This window comes from Colletes gigas, unplaced genomic scaffold (assembly GCF_013123115.1).
Source record: "Colletes gigas isolate AHSC1104 unplaced genomic scaffold, ASM1312311v1 Colletes_gigas_Sc00007, whole genome shotgun sequence".
Classification (NCBI taxonomy): domain Eukaryota; kingdom Metazoa; phylum Arthropoda; class Insecta; order Hymenoptera; family Colletidae; genus Colletes; species Colletes gigas.
In genome coordinates, this window is record NW_025106636.1 from 3,998,068 (window position 1) to 4,018,263 (window position 20,196).

Genomic DNA, 20,196 nt, shown 5'->3' on the forward strand with positions numbered 1-20,196 from the left:
GGGAATCTTAAAGAATCTAAATAAATTTTTTTATTATATAAATAGATGTGTACACCTGTAATAAATATAAATAAGAACGTAAGTGCCTACTAGTGATATTCGAAAAGTGTCCCTCGGAGAGTTTTCGTATAAAACGAGTTTTATCGCGGTCGGCGTTTTCTAAAATTGTATAACGATAAAAGTTGCGAAAAACGATAACCGCATCGGAGGATATGCAATGTAAATTTTGTTTAGCTGTGCATGCAAATGTCTGCGTTACTTGGAAATCCACTTTAGACTCTGCTTGGGGCCGTTTATCCTCCATTGAATTCAATACAAGTGGGACAATTTTCCCAACTCTTTCGCCATTCTACGTTACATGTCCAATGCAACCATCTACAACTGCTCTAAAAAAAAAGTACATCTACAACTTCGAGATTTTATACCCACTTTAAAAACTTTCACTTTAAAGCGGTTCGTTTAAAACTTCTATTTGAAATTATTCAATGAGTGTAAACATTCTTTTTTACAGTCCCGCATTTTGAAATTGCTAGCTCAAAGTTTCTATTTTCGTGGCGCTTGTTGTATAATGCAAGGATACTTTTCACGAGGAAAAATTCCGAAATTTCAGTAAACGCGAAAAGATTTATCCTGAAAATTTAAAACTCACAATCAAATTTCCGGAATTTTGAAAATCCATTTTATCAACCGTTTATGAGATTTAGCGGGAAATGCTATTCCCCGGGTATAAGAAAAATAAAATATGGACGATGGCAAAGAGCTTTTAAATGGGTCAACAAGAACGTGTTTGGATTTTTGCAACAGTCCGTGAAATGGAATCCAGTGAAAATCGCTTTACATAAGAAGCCAGTAAGGTAGAAAAGTGCAGGAAGCTTTGAAAGCTTTTGGAATAAAACTTTCAAAAGTCCAAATCCAAATTTATACAGTTAGAATCGAAAAACTTTTTCCACGACAAATATTTTGACAGGCTATAAGTATATTTTGCTTTATCAAATTTTCAATATTATTGCACCAGAATCTCAAAAACAAAAAGCATTCGAGTAAGTTAAATTACAAATAAAAAGAATCAGTAAGGTACAAATTCATTTATTATTTTCCTCATTATTTATACATTCTTTAATATATTTTATATGACCTCATAAGAGAACAAATATATCGAGTCAATAAACGAAACAGATGCACCAATGGAAGTGCAATTCTAGTAAAATTTACGTTCGCCTTATCTCGGTGCTCGGACCACACAATTTGTTCGAATACGAGACCCGAAATAAGGCAGTTCCTGTTATTTATCGACGTCCGTGATTTCTGGCCGTGTGTGTGGGTGTAGCGTTCACCAAAACACTTTCGTTTCCGGTGCAATCGGGGAACGGAATCACCGTTTTACGCGAATCGATACAGTCGCGGGATAAACCAGAGAGAGAAATTGTTGGATCACGTTCGCGAACGAAACTGTTTGGGAAACCGCTGTCGCGTATCGTTTTGCTATCTGCCGCTTAATTACGGGTGTCCAGATAGCTAGATTCGAATTTCACGTTCAACTGTCACGAGGGAAAAGAGAATGCTACGAATATAATTTGTGCTGCCACGGAACTCCCGGTCGGAGATCTATTTTTCCACTTTTAATTGCGTCAATCTTCCTCTCATACGCCCGCGGGGCTCACCTGAAGGGATGGGAGTGGGGGTAACCAAACAGCGTGGTGGGAGGTACCTACTGTCCGTGACCTTGGTGGCCTATTAATTCGAGTTACATAAATTAATTTCTACAATTAAATAAAGTCAATATTTATTTCATGCACTTCCCGTTTATACAACTCTTTGGGCAGAAAAATATTATTACTGTTACTATATACAATACGTTAATCTTAAAGTTACTGTTATCGTGACTATCATAATTATCATTGCTGTGCGTGAATCGAGCTTCACCTCAATATCGTAAACGTTGCTTATAATTGTCTAACATCGCTTGAAAATTCGATCGATCGGAATAATAGTAATTACACAATTAAATAACAACTTTTGCTTGTTACGTCTTCCTGCAAACGAAGCATAGCTATTCAACGAATATCTTGAAAGATTACATCATTCTACAGTTATCAGAGTATGGTGGGGATGAACAGCCAACGACCTCGAGCGGCCAATACATTAGGCTCGAACCAGTAAGGGCCTGCTTCAAAGTGCTCTATTCGCGAATTAATTGTAAAGAATATATTGAACCTATCGATTTCAAATTTCGTACACACGTTTATGTACACGTAATGTACTCCTGTGAATTTTTTCAAACATCAATGATTATTCATTCTCGAGTTATGTGCTACTATATCGAAAAGGAAAACGTTTGCAACCTCTTCTCTTTCCCTCGGATTCGCCATTGAACTTTCAAGACTTTCGATGGTTTTCATTCTTAATGACCAATCTCTGACGAGTGTTCCTCGATAATTACGAAGAAAACACCGCTTTCGTCTCGTCGGTGTCGCTGGGTCTGGCTAGAGTGAAGTCCAGGACCTCGTCTGACGTCAGGAACCGGACGTCGCTGTCCTCGGAGAGCGCGGATCCGTTCGTGCTGCGTTTGTAAGTTTTTCTTCGTCTCAGGATGATGATCGTGGCCATCAGCGTGATCGATGCTCCTGTCAGGGTCCCGACCACCACCCCGATAATTCCTGGCAGATTGAATTTCGCTGAGCCGCGATGCACTTTTTCCGGATCTTGTCGACTCACACTCGGATCAGCTAGAGAAAAACGCAAACCCTTTTTGTTAACACGTGTGTTTTACCCTCTGTGCGCTCTAATTCAACAGAAATCTCAGACCGTTAGATATTGGAAGCTTTGGAAGGATACTTTTAAGTTAGATTTGGTTAGCCAGCCTGTTTAAACTTTTAAAACAGGTTAAACAATAGGACTATTGCTAGGAATTACAATAAAAAAAACAGTTATTCCCCTTACTACCAACGCCAGTAGTTCACTGTTACTCTGCTGGTGGCGCTAGTAGTAGGGGGCAACCATTTTATGGTATATCGAGCACTGTACCCTAGTTTAATTTGATTAAAAGTAAATAAACAGCAGGGAATAGTCATAATAATTAATAGACACAGTCAGAAAAATGACTCAAAATCATTCCTAGTCTCTTAGTCAGCACCAGGGACTAACAATTTAGTTTTCCTCGCTTGGAGGGCACAGTACGGAGAATCAGGTCAATTTTCTCAGTGTCTACGTCTATTTTAACCTTCCTTATACCCCGGATTAGGAGCTAACAATTCGAACTCTGCCCTCACAGAGGCAGAAAATACAATTTGGCGTATTTCGCCGTGAATATTAGAATTGTTTTGATCTGTGATTGGTCCAGAACCTCGGAAGCTGAATGTCATATTCAGTGCCCGAGTGGCAGAGAACGATTTCATCGATTCCCTGGCACAATGGCCTAACTTTCAGCTTCGTCGAAATTTCGAGCGTCGACAGAACAAAACCGGACGATGAAACTTTGTCGTCAGAGGGGATTCGTGTTACCGGGTTGCTGTTCCGGTGTCTCGTATCTCTTGGTAGTCGTCTGCGCGAATGGCGTCCCCTTTGTTTGGACCGCTTTCGTAGTTGTCACGGTAGGCGTAGTTGGACGAGTTGTTTTAGACGTTTTCAGCCTAGTTACGTTAGTGACGGGGATGACCACGGTGGTAGCCGTCGATTGCTTCGCCGTAACGGGGTCGATCTCGTCCTTCGGAGTCGAGTGCGTAAACTTACCATCATTGGCTCTTGGCGTGACGGTCTCTATGTATTCTTGCGTTGTGTTCGTTATGGTCGTCGTGTTATGGACTATGGTTGTAGCTTCCGTGACCTCCGCAGTTCCGTATTCGGTGGAAGCTGGAGATTATAAGATCTATACTGGTTTTTCGGATGGAATTTATATATTCAGTTAGACTTAGACTTTTCTCTTGTTATAGCAACTTGTTTACATTTGTATTAAAAAATATTTACATATCTACAGTGGGTTGTAAACTAGTTATTCCCCGTAACAGCAGCGCCACCATAGGAGAAAAGATGAACGAACTACTATACCTGCGCAGGTATAGTAGCTGTGTTTCATCGTTTCTCCGTTGGAGGTGCTACTAGCAAAGGGACCAATATGGTTCATTATATTTGATCAGTGTACTTTTCTCGAGATGCCAGGAATATTATTGGAAACGGCTCGTTATATTTAAAACGGTGTCGATCTTAAATAAGAATAGAAAAATTAAAATAGACTCACCCAGTACGCAATACTCCGCGTAATCCGGGCAGCAAATGGAGTGTTCAGCACAGTCGAGGGTGCAGTAACAATCCTCGGTGGACGTTAAATTGTACATGAAAATATTTTTGCATCGTCCACGACAGGTCAGCTGTGCGTTCACCTGCTCGATTTGGTCTGAAAAACCATTGCATCCAACATAATTTTTAATATAGGACAAATTATATTCTAGATAAAAAAATGAAAAACAAATTTGAAATGGGTGCAAAAGACGACTGGAAGACACACTTTTGCATACGTATCGACCATCCTTCCGAATGAAAGCTATCTAGACCCCTGATTTAACCCCAATCATCATTTATTTATAATGCAATTATTTTCTCGCCGCTCGTAGTTTGCTCTGCCTCTGTTTCTATCGCACGACAGACGTACGACCATTGTCCGTTATGTAAACTTCTTAATTGGAAGATAACGAGGAAATGGACGAATTAACGCAGCCACCCTTAATATTGCGTTGCGAAAAATCTGATTGCGTAAACTAAGAGGGTTACCGTCGTCGCTCACGGTCACAGCCTGGTGTTCCGATTTGTTTCCATTTCCACACTTGTCGCCTTGTAAAATGGCCACGTCGTCGATCGCAATATCGCTCACGTAACTATTTCCCCGTACACCCTCAATTACGATCTAAAAAGAAGAACGAAATGAACATCGTAACGCGTCGATTGTTCGAATTACGGAGTCAGGGATTTTGTTCGAATGGAAATATACTGCAAGTCGACGCGAGATTAGGAGGAACATGAGTCGTCGTTTTACTGTATTCGAAATTGTTTTGAAAAATACAGACCCTCGAATTTGGCAATGTTCACACCGACCACCCCCACCCCCGCTTTGAAAAATACTGCTCTACTATTTATACTCTGTTTTTGGAACCCGCCAGCCTAAAAAAAAAAAAGAAAATTTCTAAAAGTATGGCTGTGTTATCCACGGTTTGTTGAAATTTGCCCCAAACTTTGAGAAACTCTGCTCTATGATCTGTATTCGTTATAGTGACTTTAGCGTTGAGTAGTGATCGACAATACGCCTTAGTTGAATGGTATCAGATGTATCGATAGTTGTGGTTGTTCGTTATAGTGTTGTTGTATCTTGAAAGTGGTCATTATAGTATATTGATCCCCTCTACCTGAAAACCTTTTTCTGCTTTGGGAAGATTGAAAGTACCGTGCAGCCATTGATTCCCTTGATTGCCCTCTTTGGTGAACATCAGACGAGGCGTATTGTCTTTCTCTGCCTTGAAATACACGTTCAGTATACCTATTGTGGCTCCATACATGTGGTACCTGAAATACCGTACGGAAATAATTGAAATCGTAGGCCTCGAATACTAATAATCAAAGAAATTAATTTAACAATATTTTTGGCGGGAAATACAAACGTCTAGACCCATAAATTTTGAACAATATTAAATATTAATGATAATATCGGTGGTTATGAACTTATTCATTTTACAATTTTCTTCTTCTCGCTAAATACACTTCGCGTGCTCGATGCGTTAAATTATACGTATTTATGTGATCATCGAGGACACGGCCACCCCTAATGAACTACCACCAGCCCGTAATTATGCCTCCTACGATATCAACTACCGTTGAAATGATCCTAAAGAGAGGCGTGCTTTGGTCGACGAACAGTGTTGAATTTTCATTAGTCTGCCATTTACAGATTTCCTTTTGTATGCGTGCATGTGTGTGTGTGTGTGTGAAAGCGACATTTGACGCTACCCAAGCTACAGCGACCAATCGTTCCCACTGTTACAGTGTTTCGAATAAAATTGAAAGCTACCTCTGGAGAAATGGGTAGTTTGTTTGGATTTAGAAAGAAATTCAATTACGGAATTACCAAAAGGAGAAACAGCCTGCTTCCGTGTACGACGCGTTATAGATAGGGGAGATGATTCTGGCCGTGTCGTTCACCAATCGACCAGAAGCCTCGATGTACAAATAGTAGCCTGAAAGAATGAAAATTAAACGAGTAACGATCGATGAATCAAAACTTTTCGTAGCACTCGAATAAAACATAATGTGTAAAGTAAATACCATCGTTCCCTTTTCCCAATGTGTGATCATGCGTGGGGCCTGTTCCGATGTGAGAACTCGGTGTCTCAAAATTGTGTCGTCGCCAATCAAAATCATGCTGCGGGTCTTGTTCCCACCAACACAGGTCTGGTTTCTCGAAATCGCACTGCGTTGGAGCCAACGCACTCGTGTCTAATTATTTTTAAATTATATTTTTCCATTATCAATCTAGCAAGTTCTGGGAATCGAGCCACCATTTTGTATCCAAAATGATGTGTTCTGCGTTTGATTATCTTGAAAGCGTAATTTAGAAAAACGGAATTCACCTCGACAATATGGCGCCGTGCCGTTCCACTGCACCCCATCGCAATAAATTCGGGCCGGGCCAATCAATGCGTAACCAGGCTCGCAAAAATATATTAATATCGCGCCATTGTATTGCTGTTCCATTTGGGCGTGTTTAGGGGTTGGGAAGGCAGGACAATCATCCTCTATTAATGAAATGAGGTCAGTAATAAATGTAAACATTCTCAGATTTGAAAAATAATGTAACAAAGTCAAGTATTTGAAAAGTATTTGAACAATCAAGTAGTCGAACAGTATTCGAATAACTCGAAATTTTTCGGCGAAAAAAAAAATTTCCTATCGTTCTGGAAAAATTATTTTCTGTTATGGGGGTCAATTACAATCATTTTTGGTCATTAGACATACCCGCGAAATCCGGCCCACTTTCGAGAAAAAAATTCGAATAGGGGTGAAATTTTTCGACAAAATTAAAAAATTTCAAATCGTTCTGAAAATATTATTTTTGGTTGCAGGGATGAATTACAATCATTTTTTATCAATAGACATACCCCCGAATTCCTACCCACTTTCCAGAAAAAAATTCGAATAGGGGTGAAGTTTTTCGACAAAATTAAAAAATTTCTAATCGTTCTAAAAAAATTATTTTTGGTTCCAGGGATGAATTACAATAATTTTTGGTCAATACACATACCCCCGAAATCCTACCCACTTTCCAGAAAAAAATTCGAATAGGGGTGAAATTTTTCGACAAAATTAAAAAATTTCAAATCGTTCTAAAAAAATTATTTTTGGTTGCAGGGATGAATTACAATCATTTTTTATCAATAGACATACCCCCGAATTCCTACCCACTTTCCAGAAAAAAATTCGAATAGGGGTGAAATTTTTCGACAAAATTAAAAAATTTCAAATCGTTCTGAAAAAATTATTTTTGGTTGCAGGGGTGAATTGCAATCATTTTTGGTCAATACACATACCCCTGAATTCCTACGCACTTTCGAGAAAAAAATTCATTATCGAACATATGTGTGGCCAAAAATGTTTTTCTCTTTTTTAATCGGAATTTTACTGAATATTCAAGCTACATTTGACGAATGTTTGAATACTAAAATGTTCAAATGTTCGAATATTGGAAAGAATTTGATAAATAATTACAGTTTTTCATTGGCAATAATGAAACTTCAAAAGCTCCAGTAAACTTGTGGCGACCGGAATCGGTAAACATTTTAATTGATATCCAGTGTAACAGTATTATCAAGCGTGATTAAGAAGCTATGCTTACTGACGCATACGGGCGTAGGTGTATCCCACTGGCCTCGAAAACAAGTGGAATATTTGCTCCCTACGAGAGTGAAACCCTCGTAACAACTAAATCTGATGATTCTTCCCTTGGCTCTTCCTCGAACTTTTCCATTCAGTAGCCTCACCACCGGACACCTGGCTTTAAATAAAAAATACAAATTAAAACATTCATATTATTCACTAGATTCGAATAATAGTTACACAAAAAATTGTCAAAACAAACTCCTGTGTTAGGTTTGCTCGATCGTTGTATGCCTGTTCTTTTATATTTTCCATACCCCCACTTGACCTTACAAATATATAATTTGCATCTATCTATATGGCTTTGTTTATGAAGCCGTTGCACATTAAAAAGTACCTCTAATTTAGTTCAAAGCAATTTAGTTCATTTCAATTCGATACAAGATATACGTAAGTCATCGGTCCATGCTAAATGTCCGGTCACTTTTGAATGGAAATAATCGAGTAACAATATTTTGCAGCAACAAGATCAATGTGATCTATCGTAGTGCAAAAGTAGATCGAAATCGAGTGCTGTTTCCTTTGCAAACGTCGCTTACACTGTATACTGTTGACGTACTGCGCGAAGAAGCCAAGAAGAAGAAGAATCAGCGCCGAAGGTATCTTCATCCTGAGACCGAGTCGGTTTCCAAGTCCAAGTTACGAGTTACGTGCACATAATTCGCGAACAACGTCCGGGTAGATCTTTGTTTAACGGCGATTTAAATTTTCGCGGGCACAGCACGAACGGCACTACCGAAGAACAGTGGAGAACCACAATGGCGGACGCCTCGATGAACGGAGGAAGTGACGGACGAAGGTGCAACCTACTGCGAGAAGAGTAAAAAGTGAAATCGACCGAGGATCGTTCCGCATCTATGAATGGAAACAGTGATCCCGCGTTTCGGGGTTATTCCGCTCCGAATGAAGGCGGGAACATCACTTCCGTCGACGCGCCGCGCGGCGATAGCCGTCTATCTGCTTCCTGTCACGGTTATCGTCGCCGAGCATTGCCAGGCCTTGAGGAGAATTCCTACAAATTGCATTTCGACGCGATGATAAAATGAATTCCGAGAGAGAGGAACGACGATAGACGACCACCAGGCGCCAGGATTCTTTTGTTCGGTCAGGCTTTTGGAGGTTATCTTCGATCATCCGCGGAACTGGTCTTCCTGGTGTGTCATGGAATCCCCTTTGGTCTCGAACGGGGACTAAATGTTGGTATTATGCCCGCAAAGGTATACCTACATCGATAATTACTAAAAATTGAAACAAATTCCGGTATTGTTTCGCTATTATTAGAAAATCCTCGGTCTGAGCCTTCAGGCTCTCATCCTCAAGTTTAGAGACCGATCTTCGTTTGTTTAAGTCCCACATCCCCTTTATTGCCAACTCTGTTGTCCCGTTTTAGAATAAAATGTTTCCAGCGTCAAGGGTGGTAATTATTTTTTCGGTACTTTATCGGTTGCGGTATGAAACCGATAACGTAATTACGATAAGAAAATAATACTAGTTCTAGGTCTCTACTTAAGACAAATCTATACAATTGTAATGAAATAAAGAAACCGAACGATTATCGGTAAATATAGGTAGATATATCGATGTTTTCGTACATACAGCGATGTAAAGTAAGTAAATATGTAAATCGTCGGCAAATCCTAGAACATAAACCGTTAACGGCGGCCATTTTTCCGAATAATGGCTCAAATATTAAAACTAAAAAATAATTTAATTCCGAAACAGAGTAGGTTACCAGGAATTAAAAACAGTTTGCAATAAAATATTACAATGTATTTTATTTATATTATAAAATGATAATTAACAACAATTCTCGAACGAATTGCAAGGTAATATGTACAAAAATGTATGGCATCCAGTCTTTGATAACAGAATAATTTTTTGTTAGAATGGCATATCTGGTAAAAGGTATTCTCTTTTGTGGCATTATATTAAGTATATTTCACTTCGTAGGAACTCTTAATAATCACTAAAATTCCATTTTGTTATTGTACAATGATTTCACGGTTAGCAAGAACTTATTGTGACTGTTATCTTTCTTGGAGTATGTGGACGCAGATTGAACGGTCTTTTCTTCGAAGTTCGTTAACATGTTCAATTCTCTCATGTTGCCCTTCTCGAACGACTCGATATCGGATTGCGTGGAGGTTTTGTCCAAAATGAACGTTTGTTTTATTCGATTCATAGCCTCCTCTGTAACCAAACAACTAGAATAAGTATTACAATTTAATCTTTGAAGAAAAATATAATTTTCTATTAAATTATTCCCAAAAAAATGTTTACGACGCGAGCCAGGGCCCAACTGATGACGAAAGAGGACAAGCTGGGGCGGAAATACGAAAATTCCCGCGGCCAGATAAGTCGAAACAAAATTAACGTGGCTCGTATCACGGAACGAGAGTAAAATAAAAAAAAGAGAGAATGAGCGTATCAATGAGCACGAAGTTTTAAAATTAGCACGAGCATACGACTCGTATGACGGTGTACAGTTCCGTTTATCATGGGGTACCGTAAATATCCCGGCTGCTGCCGAAGATATGAAAAATTAACGAAAGAGAAAACAAACAAAAATTGCCATCAAGGTCATTTAAAGGACATGAAACCTTTCAAGTACCAAAACTTTTATATTCTTTTATGCGTGCATAGACTTACGTTCATTTTCATGAAGTACAAAGTCATCGAAGGCACTTATGTTCCTCATGAACAAATGGAACGAATCCTCGATGTCCGACAAACGAATAACGAAATCTGGATCGCATATCGCCATGTGAGACAAAAATCTCACTCCGTCCCTCAATATCTTCCTCTGCCTCCTGTTCAGCGTCATTCTGGCGTTAGGGTCGGTGAATTGATCTCTGTAGACCTTTCTGATGCAGTGTTTGCTGCCAGTCGGACAACACGTGGAATGTTTGGCGCAAATGCTCTTCAAGTGGCAGACGTCTTTCTGCTCTAAAGGGAAACGGTCCAGATCGAAATCCCTGATAGCGCCGAGATTCGTTTCCGCGCACTTGCATAGCGTTTTTATCGTGAACCGCAGTAATTTCATGCAACAATTACAAGACTCCAAGGTCTCGGATCTCAGGGGAATAACGTCCGTTTGCAATATGTATTGCACGAACTGCAACATCGCGTCCGTGATGTCTATAGCGGCTATTATGTCGAACCAATGGTTCTCCACTTGGGCCAGAAATATTTGCAACGGACATGCGTCTGAAGCGAAAATAAAATGAAAGTCGATGCTCTTGGGCGTAAATGCGTGCAACAAAAATAAATATTTAATGTTTCTGATCGTTGGTACCTGGAGTGAAATGTAAAGACCCTTTCCAATTGTTCACAGCCATCGGTTCTATAAAAATCATAAACAATTCCGTTACATGTAATTCCATGGAGAGTATTGCAAATACAATAGTGAAGTTATGCCAAAGGTGCACAGCATTCCATTGTAATCATAAAACGTTAATAAGGTGTGAGGAGTTAAAAAAAATGAAAGAAAGTTAAATAAAAATGTTTATTAAATTCGCTAAAAGTTGAAAACATAAGACAGATGTTACGTACGTGAATTAACGCAAAGCTTTCGTAGATTTGTGGCAGATTTGGTGAAAATCATCATCATATTACTTAGCAACGCGTAGCAATAGGGCAGAGGCCTGGAGAACACTATCTCCTTAAAAATTTGATAAACATATTCCATTCTGGAACAATAAGTTACATAATAAAGTGAATTCTAAATTGCCAAATTGTTTGTTGATCTTCAAAGGGCACACTTGAGTAGTTTTTTGTGGAAAATCAAAACGCGATTTTGATCGCTCACGTGTGTGCTCTTTGAGACCAAACAAGAAAGCAAATAATACAAAATTCGTCTTTAAAGAGAAAACATTGTTCACGTACCCTTGGGAACAATATTCGACTTTTTTGTGCACGTTGCATATAACCATCATGATTGCACACATGAGACCACTAAACTGATAGGATCTTCTCTAAAAGCAATAAAATTTTGATGTCAACGAAGTCATCCAAATACGTGGAGGCTTGTACACGCTGCTCAAAATAATTAGAGAATCATTGAAACCAAACATACATAAGAAACGGCCATTGCTTCTGGCCATATCCCCTAAATGTTTAACGACAGGACGTTTTAGTCAAATAATTCACCAGCAGGAGAATTATTATTAGTTTAGTTTATTAGTCTATAGATACTGTGTGTTTACTTTTGGACTATGTCCTTCTATATGATTAATTTGCCTACATTTACGCAGTTAGTCATTCCGTGTTGTGATAGTAACGGATGTAAATATGACTTAAATAGAGCGATAAAACATATAGATTTCAATAGTTCAAGTAATTTCTAAAACACCCGTGTGTAATTGCAAAATGAACAAAAGTTAATTTATTCCAGGCAAATAAAATATTATCCGAATAAAATGTAAACCTATATGTACGTGTATAGTATATTTATCTACTTACCTATAAGGAATTCTTATTTACCACTTACCTTGCGATTCTCGTTCCAATTTGTTTTCAAAGAAAATTGAGTTTAAAGTTTATTTATTTATAAATAGGAGAGATCAAGTGCTCCTGTGATTCTCTAATTGTTCTGAGGAGCGTACTATTACCTACTTACCGTGGATCCGACTAAAACAACGAACTGCAAGATCATCTCTAACATCTCAAACCTCTGATTTTTCCCCGGCCACGTGTCGTATCGAACCATTTGGCGGGAATATGATTTATAGGATTCGTCCCTCTCGGTGAGTAACGACGTCTTTCCTGCCAAGTATTTGCTCAGGTACATTGATTCCAGGGTCACATACGACAGTACGCCAAAGACACGCCTAGTCTCGACCCCGCGTTCGCATTCGTGCCACGCGTTCGCGTCGCATGCAGACTTGCCATAGAAATCCGAACTCGAATACAAGTCAGAAAAGTAAATGTCGTTCATGTCGCGAATATCGTCGTTCCTCATGGCTTGGAAAATCGTCTTGAGGAGGACGATCACGTTCAGTATCAACTCCCTCGCGGTGGAAACTAACTGGAACGGTATTCATCCGTCAACCGCACACTTATTCGATAGAATGGTAAAGAACTTGTGGAAAATGAAGATACTCACTTTATTCATTATCGATATCGAATTTTCTGACTCGAGTTCCGAGTCCGTTTTTCGCTGGAGGGCGGCTATTTCCGGTAAAATAAATTCCACCGTTAATCTCTTGTCGTCCACCGTCGTGGTTACAGGTTTCACTAATTCTGGGTTTTCTGTAACAACGATCGCACGATTTTAGCTAAATTTTATACAAGGCGGTCCGCTAGAAACGAAACTTGATCATATATATATTCACCATATATTCTGAATGTATCTTCTTCTTGCAAAATCGGCAAATTTCTTCGCCCGGTTTTCTCTATCACTTGAATATTTACCACAGATTTCTCTGGCTGTGGTGTATCGTATATTAACTTGGAGATTTTAGCAAGAGGATAACCTGCAAGAAGGGTATACCCTTACTACGTTTATCGTCAAACATTGAAAAAAAATCTTCGAACCAACGTTTCTTTTAGCCTGCAATTTACTTACACGGATTCCAAGTTTTAAGGCAATAGAGGCTTTTATTATGCATGTTTGTTTGAACGCAAGTTTCCTTCACTTTTACCGGTCTTTTATTCGAAAGTAACGATCTGCGGATAGGAATAATGCAAATATATATGTAGAATCTCAACAACGGGAATGTATTTTGCTTAGGTGATTTTTCAGAAACTTACCGTTTCATCTGCGAACAGAACCTATTTTTATTCATAGAAACGTTCAAACTCGTAGCATGTGGTTCGGTTAATTTAATGGTTCCCCCTTCTAATAATTTACAACGTTCCATTAAATTTCCCACTTCGAACGTCTGTAAGAGAACAAAAATCAGAATTTGTTATGTTGCACCAAAGCTGAAAAAATCAACTTGAAAAATACTAACTTGCAATTCGAGTTGGGTCTTTAAATGCTCTTTTTCTTTACAAAGGGTATTCACTTCCGTTCTATGTCGATTTTCTTGCGCCTCGATAAAACGAGTTTTCTCCACTGTATCGAGCTCGGCGCGCATATTAGTCTGCTGCAATTGATTTCGTAAAAAAACAGTTTCTCCTTCTTTAGTTATAAAATCGTTTAACAATTTTTTATTCTCCTGTCTCAATTTCTCCAATTCCATCGCGTATTGTGGCTCTGTTTACAAATTATATATCGCGTTAATACGCGGAAAGTAGAACAAATTAAAACCATATCTTTTAGTATACCATCACATTACCTGGAACAATAAAATTTTCATCCAATTTAAATGTTGAATTATGTATTGGTCTATGTTTTAATTTCTCTTCAAAATCCTTGTAGTCGGCAGAAACTACATTACTTATATCATTCAAATTCTCTGCTTTGTTTTTCTGAGTATTGTATGGGTACATGTACACCGGAGGCCTTAATATATCACTTTTAGTACTATTTACATTAGAAACAGCTTTACTGGTAGATGGCACGCTATAAGATCTCCGCATACTTGATGATGTTCGCTCTACATGTGGTTGAGTCAAAGCACTGTTTTCCTAAAAAGAATACAAGCATTATAAATAACCAAGGCCAATGCAATAAATTCTAATTTGTACGGGTGAAACAGACACGTCCAAATTTGAGCTCCAAAACTATTTTTTAATAGCAACACCTGGAAAGAAAAGCTAATTAAACGAGCTTGGTTCACGGGCATGTCTGACACAAACAAACAATGTAAATAATACCTCTAAACAAGCTTGAGTAGCTACAAAATCCATTTCTTCTATATCCTCCTCCGCAAAATCATCACCCCACACGTCATCAGTTTTTCCCAACTTTTTATGTGTTGACTCTCTAGCTTTTGTGGAAGCAGATGCCAAAGTTCCTTTCTTTGTATCATACTTTGGTCGCTTGGCAGGTACATGGTACTCATTTCCTCCATTACTCTCTACTCTTTTAAACATGTTCAATTCCTTACACTATGCTGTGTGATGTACATAAATTAATTTAACGAGTCCTTATAAAATCTTGCGTATCGGGCAAAGTGCTGTTAGACTCTTCGATATTTACATAATTCAAGAGATTCACATTAATATAATACGTTTTCACTTGTCAATTCGGATAGAGATGACCACGAGCGTCCCATTTTAGGCCAACCTGCGGCAATTTGACGAATAATTACCGCGACGTGACATTTCGATCTTCCGAATACGAATTCATGCCTCGGTGAATGAGTTCTTTGCGATTACTGCTTCCAATCGATGACACAAGAATCATGCGAACATCCGATAGAAAATCAACGTCGTTGTTCCTCATGTTACGCGTGGATTTATTACGAAAGCTTGTCAACGCGATTGGCATGCAAAACATTCATTTCGAGTTGTATGACAGACCGTCGGCTGCTTTTAAAACGTTGCGTCTCGAGTTCGCGGTTTGGGGGAAAAAGGTGGTAGGTTGGTGCCAGTGGAGCGCTAGCATGGTGTGTAAAGGCTTGAAGTTCACGATAAATCAACCCGAGGATTAAATTATCGCTCATTAAAAATGTATAATTGCATTACGAAGATGAATTTTGATACGTGTAATCTAAATGCGATGAGTGCTACAAAATAAAAGGTATATCGCCAACTCCGCAATATTTGAACCTTGTAATAGGTTATCGACCAAATGCATGTAATACCGTTTTCAGTATTAATTCTGATACGCGTAATCAATGTTTTGAATGTTTTATTTAAATGACGTATACAAAAACATATCAAAATATAATAATACGTGTTTAATGAATAATAAATAATCTGTTAATTGCTTAATCTTTTATTAAATGTGAATAACAGAAGCTGGACATTGTAATTTTCCCCTCGCAGGATATCGTTTGGAATTAGATATGCACGAGCACATTGATTTTTGCTATCTACGAATATCCGCAACATTTTTCCAAATTTATAGACTCAGAGTCAACATGTTAAGAAACGTAACGCTAGTAAAAAGTACAAGTTACTAGTTACTTTTCGTCTAGTTTTCTAGTTTTAACAGACAAAGTAATTCTCAGCCGTATTCATTGACCGGTTAAACGTGCGATTATGTAATACGCATATACATGTTCTTGAAACTGAACTACGCACGTAATTTAACAAGATAATATGTCTTAACATTATTCGAAATTATGAATTGAAAAATCTAGTATATTGACACTTATCTTTTTCAAAATTACCATATCCACATGAATATTGTTGCTTAAAAACTATGTGTATATAGGAAAAATTATCGTAATTGTACGATATAGTTATCAGATAACGACATTCTTTTTCATTGAAATCATTCAGGAGTTATTTTTATTTGTTTTGTATTACATAAGCATAAAAAACACTTCAATAACAAGACTTCTTTGTCTTCCTTTGCTACAGAGGTTTTGCATATAATGAATATGCTAATAATTACTGGGACAGTATTTGTGAAAACTTGGTTGTATTATGTAATCAATTTATTCATTTATCATAGTATGTACTTTATTGAAGATTCAACATCATTGTACCAAAGAGTATAATTATACATAACATTTCTATCATGGAAAATCAGGAATGATATTCGTACTGATATCCGAACTGTAACAGTCATAATATCATAATTCTAGGAGAATTATATTTTGTTCAGTATTGTCTCAGAATACATGTATTTAGGCTTTTGTAATGCCAACGACGCCGCAAGCGAGGCGGGCACCCGCATTTCCTGTGGTTTTTGACAATTCATGGCCTCCCTTGCCAAGATCATCTGGGTCAGCATGAACCTGTTATCACATAAAATTAGTTAACATAATTCATTACACAATTTCACATCAAAATCATCGAGTAACTTCTTACCACCAGAGTTCTGCCAATTATATTGTTTGGTCCCTGAAGTTGGATCTGATTGTCGGTTATATTAACATTAGCCACACCATCTGTACTTGCCTCAATATTTCCCAAATCTCCAACATGACGTTCGGCTGAAGTTGGCCCACCATGTTCTTTTCCCGATGGATTGAAGTGTGGGCCAGCACTTGTGCAACCTGTTCATTTTTATAAATAAAATGATAACAGAGTGTACATAAAATTCTCTGCAATTTGTATGGTACCGATACAATGAATTATTGCCGGCAATATTGATAAAAACATATCACAAATCAGTTTTTAAGAGTTTTTAAGAAGTTTGTTATTCACAAAATTAAACAATTATTTACGCGAAATAAAGTTTTAAATACGTAATAATCGTTAATAAAGAAATAAAACCAATCGTATCATGCACAAAAGAATACAAATTATTCGAGCCGCAAATTTTGCTATCTCATCAAACTTAAATAATTAGCATGTCATTATCCATTGACCTCTAAATTCACCTCTCAAAGTGTCATCGAAATGATCGACCCATTCAAATTTTTAACCTAAACTGCAGTTGATCGTTATATTCCGAAACATTAGTAACAATTACTTGAATACGTTCTAACATTGACACGTACCATTAGTGTTATCGCCGAATTCGTGAATATGAAAACCATGCAATCCTTTTTGTAAGCCGGATACCTGACCAGTGACCTTCACCGCACCTGAACCATCCTATTTAATAGATTTTATTTTATAATATAGAAGTAATTAATCGTGACACAGAATTATGTCGAAGATTCTCGAATAGCTTACCGTTTGTTCGAAGTGAAGGGTGCCTTTGGCATCACCCTGAAGAACGCACACGGCTTTGACCATTTTCAGAAGTTTCTTGACTGATCGGGGCAACAATCGCAGCTAGAATGAAGCTCTTCTGCACCAGTTACCGGCAAGTTATAAGGTGTAATTATCGTTTTGCTGAATCAGCGACGCAAACAAGGTCGTCGTATCGTTTAAAATGTGGTTGAACAGATAAAGCAGTGACCTCGCCGTTAAGAATAAATGGCGTATTGCTTGAAACCGTGGTCAATTGAACATCGATGCGCGAAAGTCAAGGTCAAGTGCAGAAATCATAGAGAATTTCATGAAAAGAGCGATTAAATGATTTGGTTTATACGTTGTGCCCAAGATGGCGTATCAATTACTTTTCATAAATTAACGCCGGGAATATCTAATAAATTATTTACCCTAGAAAGATCGAGTTATGGTGCACTTCCATTGAAGATCAAGGGAGATTTACAGAGCCCATTCGTGTTTCCCACATTTTCGATCAAAAACCGATCTTTAAGCACAAGTATCTTAAGAGTAATTGTAATTTTGTATGTTGAGAAACAAACAATACATAAAACGGTATAGTAATCATTTTTTAGTAAATTTTGCTTTATTAATACGTAGACTGCCATGATGGTCACTGGCAATCGCCACTTCAAACTTGACGACGTGTTGCAAAATTCTTTAAAACAAAAGAATCCTAATATTTGTGGAATTGTATACGCTACTGTTAATAGAAATGCTGTAAAACAATAGGTACGTTGTAGAATTATTGAATATTTGTATTCTTTACGCTGCAATTTGAACAAACGTCGAAGATATGGAAAACTGGCATAGGTCAGTCTGTCAAAGTCTTACAGATTGTTAAAGAAACTTTTGTATCTTGTAAAACATGATAAAATGTATCAGTTTCGTGCGTCATGTTGTTTTTGTTTTAAACAAGATATTTATTATACGTATATAGAGTTCGAGAGTGAAGACAAATTATTTGCGTATATAACCATCTTTATCGTATTTTAATGTAGATATCTCTATTTGAATCAATCATCAGCGGTTCCAAAATAAGACAAATATTATAATATTAATTTTCGCGCGAAATGTTTCATATGCCCTACTGAAATGTTCGATTATCGAAATTATTTTTAGTATCGATATACATCGAATTTCCAATGACACAGTGACAGTATTCGAGTTCAGTGCGAATAGTTTGTTAACGAATTGAGAGTGGTTTGTTTATTTGACGTTAAACGGTTAATTGAATAATAAAAAGAAAAATGCCACGTGGCGTACAACACAGATCGGTAACACCTGCGATACAAGTATTGCGAAATGTTTTGAGAGGTGTAAGTAAATAATTGTTTTTTTCTATTTAGAGCCCTGGTCATTTTTTTTTAGAAATTACGTAACTTTTTGTTGTTTCATTATTTTAGTCCGAATAATTTGACATAATTTTGAATAACAATGAATATGCTTGAAAGTAAAAATGATATAAATGTTGACTATGCAAGAAAGGGAGTAGCATAGATTAATCTAAAAAATATGCAATCATTGCAGAGATCGGTTGTAGAATCATTAAGGCATAGTGATACAATTGCTGCACGTACACAACCAGATCCTCTTGTACCTGGTGGGCCAAATCATAAACTTTCCAAAGTTTATTATTATTCGCGTGATGCCAGGCGTCTTGTTGCACCACCTGAGGAGTTATTTTCGTGCCAGCGACAAATTGAACATGGGTGATTATTTTTCTAATTCATCACATGTGTAAAATTTAAGTGGATTATAAAAAGAATATCATTTTAATGCAGTGTTCGTTCGAAAACATACAGTCAAAATATCATAAAAACAATGCATTTTCAAGAGAAGTATACCATATAGAATTTCTTAGTTTGGAAGGGGAAATATAACTATCTTATTTTTTGTTTATTTGTTAAGTTTTTTAAGTTTTTTAAAGGCTAATTTTAAATATATAATAACCATATATTTTTAGAACACTGAAGCTAGAAATCCTTCAAAGAAAAAAACAAAGTTGGCCTTCAAATAACCTTGAGAACATCTAACAAATAAAAAATAAATAGGATAGTTGTATTTCCCCTTTGAAACAGAGAAACTTTTACATCGAACGCATCTCCCGAAAATGTACTGTTTTCGAAATATTTCGACTGTAAATTTTTTAAAGGAGCACTTGTTCTATAAGATATTCTGCAAGAATATTAATTACTTTTCACGAACAATTAGCATAGCTTGCCAAATTGATTCTAGGAAACCCACTGACATTAAATATATCGCGCCAGGTAAAGTTTACGCACCCGACGATAAGTAAACATAACGTTCGACGAATGTTAGTTGCGCTATAGTTGTAATAAAGTAAGCGATAGTCGTGTATTAAGGACAATATACTGATAATGGTTTATAAATAAAGTAACGATTCTTTCTTTTTAAATAATTTTCCCATTTAATGTTTAATCGATAACAGTGCATAAATAATAAACAGAGGAATGTTTTCATATACACATCTCCTGCGAACGGCAGGCGTATAGAATAACTCTTGAGTTTATAATACATTATTACATACATACAGAG

The 20,196-nt window shown here is 37.3% G+C and overlaps 4 protein-coding genes across 5 annotated transcripts; 1 reads left to right on the forward strand and 3 right to left on the reverse strand.

Moving 5' to 3' along the window:
* Window positions 1–1,786: 1,786 nt before the first annotated feature.
* LOC122396092 lies at window positions 1,787–9,510 on the reverse strand. Its single transcript, XM_043394213.1, has 10 exons — window positions 8,454–9,510; window positions 7,874–8,032; window positions 6,612–6,776; window positions 6,307–6,477; window positions 6,110–6,218; window positions 5,394–5,550; window positions 4,765–4,897; window positions 4,235–4,390; window positions 3,502–3,849; window positions 1,787–2,726 (listed from the first exon to the last, which is right to left on the reverse strand). The coding sequence occupies exons 1-10, from the start codon at window positions 8,521–8,523 to the stop codon at window positions 2,437–2,439; spliced, it is 1,758 nt and encodes a 585-aa protein (XP_043250148.1). The 5' UTR covers window positions 8,524–9,510; the 3' UTR covers window positions 1,787–2,436.
* A 252-nt stretch (window positions 9,511–9,762) lies between these two features.
* Window positions 9,763–15,297, reverse strand: LOC122396138. Of its 2 annotated transcripts, XM_043394284.1 has the most exons (14): window positions 15,002–15,297; window positions 14,677–14,915; window positions 14,196–14,487; window positions 13,869–14,113; window positions 13,666–13,796; window positions 13,481–13,581; window positions 13,248–13,388; window positions 13,019–13,164; window positions 12,533–12,940; window positions 11,800–11,888; window positions 11,467–11,603; window positions 11,210–11,257; window positions 10,564–11,121; window positions 9,763–10,104 (listed from the first exon to the last, which is right to left on the reverse strand). In XM_043394284.1, the coding sequence occupies exons 2-14, from the start codon at window positions 14,893–14,895 to the stop codon at window positions 9,881–9,883; spliced, it is 2,739 nt and encodes a 912-aa protein (XP_043250219.1). In that variant the 5' UTR covers window positions 14,896–14,915; window positions 15,002–15,297; the 3' UTR covers window positions 9,763–9,880. The 2 variants fall into 2 exon arrangements, with proteins under 2 accessions (XP_043250219.1, XP_043250218.1); XM_043394283.1 differs by having other exon boundaries at window positions 14,677–15,297.
* Window positions 15,298–16,416: 1,119 nt separating this feature from the next.
* LOC122396488 (superoxide dismutase [Cu-Zn]) lies at window positions 16,417–17,935 on the reverse strand. Its single transcript, XM_043394957.1, has 4 exons — window positions 17,599–17,935; window positions 17,421–17,517; window positions 16,786–16,973; window positions 16,417–16,712 (listed from the first exon to the last, which is right to left on the reverse strand). Exons 1-4 carry the CDS (start codon window positions 17,659–17,661, stop codon window positions 16,602–16,604), a joined length of 459 nt encoding a protein of 152 aa, XP_043250892.1. The 5' UTR covers window positions 17,662–17,935; the 3' UTR covers window positions 16,417–16,601.
* Window positions 17,936–18,774: 839 nt separating this feature from the next.
* LOC122396489 (NADH dehydrogenase [ubiquinone] 1 alpha subcomplex subunit 7-like) lies at window positions 18,775–20,050 on the forward strand. Its single transcript, XM_043394958.1, has 3 exons — window positions 18,775–18,956; window positions 19,168–19,349; window positions 19,876–20,050. Exons 1-3 carry the CDS (start codon window positions 18,888–18,890, stop codon window positions 19,934–19,936), a joined length of 312 nt encoding a protein of 103 aa, XP_043250893.1. The 5' UTR covers window positions 18,775–18,887; the 3' UTR covers window positions 19,937–20,050.
* Window positions 20,051–20,196: the final 146 nt, after the last annotated feature.

Coding starts and splice junctions, on each gene's coding strand:
- LOC122396138 (XM_043394284.1), bottom strand. CDS start 14,895: ATGTTTAAAAGAGTAGAGAGTAATGGAGGAAATGAGTACCATGTACCT. Junction 14,114..14,195: donor TGAAAATTTTATTGTTCCAG/GTAATGTGATGG, acceptor ATTTGTAAACAG/AGCCACAATACGCGATGGAA. Junction 11,122..11,209: donor GTCTTTACATTTCACTCCAG/GTACCAACGATC, acceptor TTTTCGCTTCAG/ACGCATGTCCGTTGCAAATA.
- LOC122396489 (XM_043394958.1), top strand. CDS start 18,888: ATGCCACGTGGCGTACAACACAGATCGGTAACACCTGCGATACAAGTA. Junction 18,957..19,167: donor TGCGAAATGTTTTGAGAGGT/GTAAGTAAATAA, acceptor CAATCATTGCAG/AGATCGGTTGTAGAATCATT. Junction 19,350..19,875: donor CAGCGACAAATTGAACATGG/GTGATTATTTTT, acceptor AATTGATTCTAG/GAAACCCACTGACATTAAAT.
- LOC122396488 (XM_043394957.1), bottom strand. CDS start 17,661: ATGGTCAAAGCCGTGTGCGTTCTTCAGGGTGATGCCAAAGGCACCCTT. Junction 17,518..17,598: donor CCCTTCACTTCGAACAAACG/GTAAGCTATTCG, acceptor TCTATTAAATAG/GATGGTTCAGGTGCGGTGAA. Junction 16,713..16,785: donor TAATTGGCAGAACTCTGGTG/GTAAGAAGTTAC, acceptor ATGTGATAACAG/GTTCATGCTGACCCAGATGA.
- LOC122396092 (XM_043394213.1), bottom strand. CDS start 8,523: ATGAAGATACCTTCGGCGCTGATTCTTCTTCTTCTTGGCTTCTTCGCG. Junction 8,033..8,453: donor GTACGTCAACAGTATACAGT/GTAAGCGACGTT, acceptor TTTTATTTAAAG/CCAGGTGTCCGGTGGTGAGG. Junction 3,850..4,234: donor CGCGGAGTATTGCGTACTGG/GTGAGTCTATTT, acceptor TATAATCTCCAG/CTTCCACCGAATACGGAACT.